The 3,129-nt window shown below is 49.3% G+C and overlaps 1 protein-coding gene across 1 annotated transcript in view; it reads right to left on the bottom strand.

Annotated features, from left to right (window-relative positions):
* Positions 1-1,830: 1,830 nt before the first annotated feature.
* The window catches only part of UNC45B (unc-45 homolog B (C. elegans)), a 12,164-nt gene continuing 10,865 nt past the window's right edge, over positions 1,831-3,129 (bottom strand). Inside the window, exons 19-20 of the mRNA XM_010142356.1 lie at positions 2,991-3,129; positions 1,831-2,097 (exon numbers count right to left, since the gene is read on the bottom strand). The exon at positions 2,991-3,129 is cut by the window's right edge and continues 15 nt beyond it. Coding sequence (XP_010140658.1) covers positions 1,831-2,097; positions 2,991-3,129 — 406 coding nt within the window. The remainder of the gene's footprint in view (positions 2,098-2,990) is intronic.

Raw genomic sequence — 3,129 nt, 5'->3', positions numbered from 1 at the left:
CGCCTTCCCCGCTCTCTGGCCTCTCTCCACCGCCCCCATCTCGGCGTCTGCGCTGGCGTTTTGCCCCCGCGAGGGAGGTGACACCGAGGGGGCTCCACAGCGGCCCCTGCGCGTATCACTTCCACGGGGAACAGCTGTGGGACAGTCTGAACGCAGAACTTTAATTACATCAGCTGGAAGTGGGACACGGGCATGATTTCAGTGTAAAATTATTTGCTTCAGTGTCTTTGTCAGCACAAAAAGGTAAGAAAAATTGACGCTCGTACTGCAAATGAAGATGCACAGACGGTTTCTTCTGCACTGTCCAGCTTGCTGTCCTGCTTCCCGGCTTCCAGAACCGCACCTCTGTCTCCGCAGCTCTGCAGGTTGGATGGAGCACCAGCTTTTCAGACTGAACAAGCAATGATGTGGGTACATGTCATAAGATTGAGGATTTCTTCTAGATTTTTTTTTTTTATTGTGCCTTTCCTCTGATAGACTTTGGCTGCTGGAAGAGTGCCAGGGGGACGGAAGTAACAGCTCCTGAGGGCTGGGCAAAACCCGGCAAAATCCTAACGCCCAAAGCTCAACGCTTCCTCGTGCCATGCCTAGCATGTGCGGATCACTGACATTTAGCATGCTTGGAAATATTTTAATGCACTTTAATTCACATTCAAATCATTGCTGAGTAAGATTATATTTACTACATGCTTAGCTTTTCTTCCCTCTGGGGACTGAAGTCTGACTTTTTTTTTTCTGTTGCCTGTAGCACACACAAAGAATCTCTGCTGGAATGTAAGCGGTTGTGTAATAAAGTTGGATGGGATCACTGACATTTAGCATGCTTGGAAATATTTTAATGCACTTTAATTCACATTCAAATCATTGCTGAGTAAGATTATATTTACTACATGCTTAGCTTTTCTTCCCTCTGGGGACTGAAGTCTGACTTTTTTTTTTTCTGTTGCCTGTAGCACACACAAAGAATCTCTGCTGGAATGTAAGCGGTTGTGTAATAAAGTTGGATGTGATGCCCAGCTGCTGGGTTCCGCTGGTTCATTCCGCTTCTTCCCTGAACGAGCTATTTTCAACGCTCCCTCTTGAGCCAAACGTGGGGCACTGGTGTGAGCCTCTGCTTACCCCATTAGTGTCACCTCCTCTTACTGCCTTTCGTGGTGACTTTGCATGTTCTTTGGGGCAGGGTTGGATAGCTCGCAAGTGGTGAAAATTCAGCCGCCAGCTTCCTGGGCATGGTGCAAGGCTCAGGTGGGAGTTGCTTTAGATTCTCCATTTGCTTAATAAAAGCAGAACAAGAATTCTACAGGGAACAAAGTGGTGACTTTATTGAGTTCATCCATGCTCACGCTTTGGCGCTGCACTTAAGGCTGTTTGAAAATACCACAAACAAAAGAAAAATCACGCATCTAAACCCCAACCTATTTTCCGACTAGAGAGGAGAAGGCACTTACCCCTCCCTGTTCCACCACTGCTGGGAGTTCCAGAAGTGCCAGGAGCTGTAGATGGCTGCAGGACATGTTTCAGCTCAGTTGAGTTTCCTTCCAAGAGCCCCTGGCACATTTCCAACACAACCAGCTCTCACAGCTGGGCCTTGAAGCTGCACCATTATCAGTGGATGGGGCAAAGGAAGGGTTTGCACCATCTGGGAATTACTCAGATGGACGCTTCCCAAATGCCCCCCTTTTTCTCCTACAGTTTCTGATCCTCCAAAGTTGTCCCCAAACTATTCCGTGTCTTCACAATGGCACTAGATTTTCCTCATAGCTCTCACTTTTCCACATTTCTCAATAATTTTTTTTCCCCACTCAGCCTTTTTTGGCGCTTTTCATTTCCTCATGCCTGAGCGAGAGGTTTGATCAGCCCATAATCCATGCACCTCGTGAGGCAATCACGTGCTACATTAATGATGTGCTGCTTCTTGGGGTCATCCTCCTGCTTGCCAACGTACGTCAGGATCTCCAGGAGCTCCGACTCCACCAGCCTCTTCGCTAGCTCTTTGTCAGAGCTGATCAAGTTGAAAGCGATGACCAGCCCTTGGTGCTGCACTTTTAGGTTGTCGTGCAAGCAGAGCCTCTGCAGGATTTCCAGCCACTGGGTGGTCTTCAAGGGAGAGCGAGCTCATTAGTGTCTATCCAAGGAACCCCTCAGCCAAGCACACCCGTTTGGCGGGGTGTTGCTCAGCAGAAGGAAGCACTGGGACCCGCCTCTTCAATACTCGCGCCAGGTTTGGTTATTCCATTGTTTAACTAAGGAAAACTGACTCCAAACTATTGAACCCTGGTTTGTTATGCTAAAGGCAGAAGCTTTCATGGCACTAGCACCACATGAAACCACTTTCACATTTCGGCTGCTGCATAAGCTCTGTGCAAAGAATCTGGCCAGAGCATTGACGCAGCTGAGGTGATGGCAAGCAGACCACCCTCACAGATTTCCCTGAGCCCCTCCTTTGCCGTGATGAATCATTTTCATTCTAACAAGCCCCAGTGTCTGATCCCTGCGTGTGGGCAGCAGCAGGGCTCCGAAGTTCTCAACCGCGGCTCTTCACAGGTGTTCTGCTGTGCAGGCTCTGAGGTCTCAGGACCTACAGATCTGTGCAGGACCTGGAGATATTTTAGGATCTGTAAAGCTCAGTGGGTAACAGGTAACCTCATTTCTGACTGAAACAAGGTTTGGGTTCCAGGTTACTTATCAAGCTTTAAGGGCCTACAGAAAGATATTCTGCCGTCCTAACCTTGCTCGACAGCGGGCACCCTGGGCTTAGCTTGAGGAGTAGCTGTTCAGAAACGTTTCTGCTCTGAGGTGAAGGTCTAGTGTAGGGCTGGTTTACTGTGTGCAGAGACAGACCAGGAGCACCCACACCCAGGGCTCAACTTCACCAGGTTCCTCACCATCAGACTGGTGGACTACACCTTCCCTCTGAGAGGCATTTTTGTGGCTGAGCCAGCCCCTCCCAGGGTATGTCTACACCGCCAATCACCACGTGATGCTCTTACCACTTCAGTCATCTTAGAGCAGAGTTTCTTTTGTGCTGCTGTAAGCATGGCCAGGGCTCCAGCTGCTGCAACCTGGACTTTCTCATCATCCTCACCGCACAGTAACACCACCAACTTCAGCCGGTCGTTTCCATCTGCC

The sequence above is a fragment of the Buceros rhinoceros genome, unplaced genomic scaffold, assembly GCF_000710305.1.
Source record: "Buceros rhinoceros silvestris isolate BGI_N320 unplaced genomic scaffold, ASM71030v1 scaffold12068, whole genome shotgun sequence".
NCBI lineage: Eukaryota > Metazoa > Chordata > Aves > Bucerotiformes > Bucerotidae > Buceros > Buceros rhinoceros.
The sequence above is the reverse complement of the archived record's forward strand: the minus strand, read 5'-3'. Positions and strand labels throughout refer to the sequence as shown.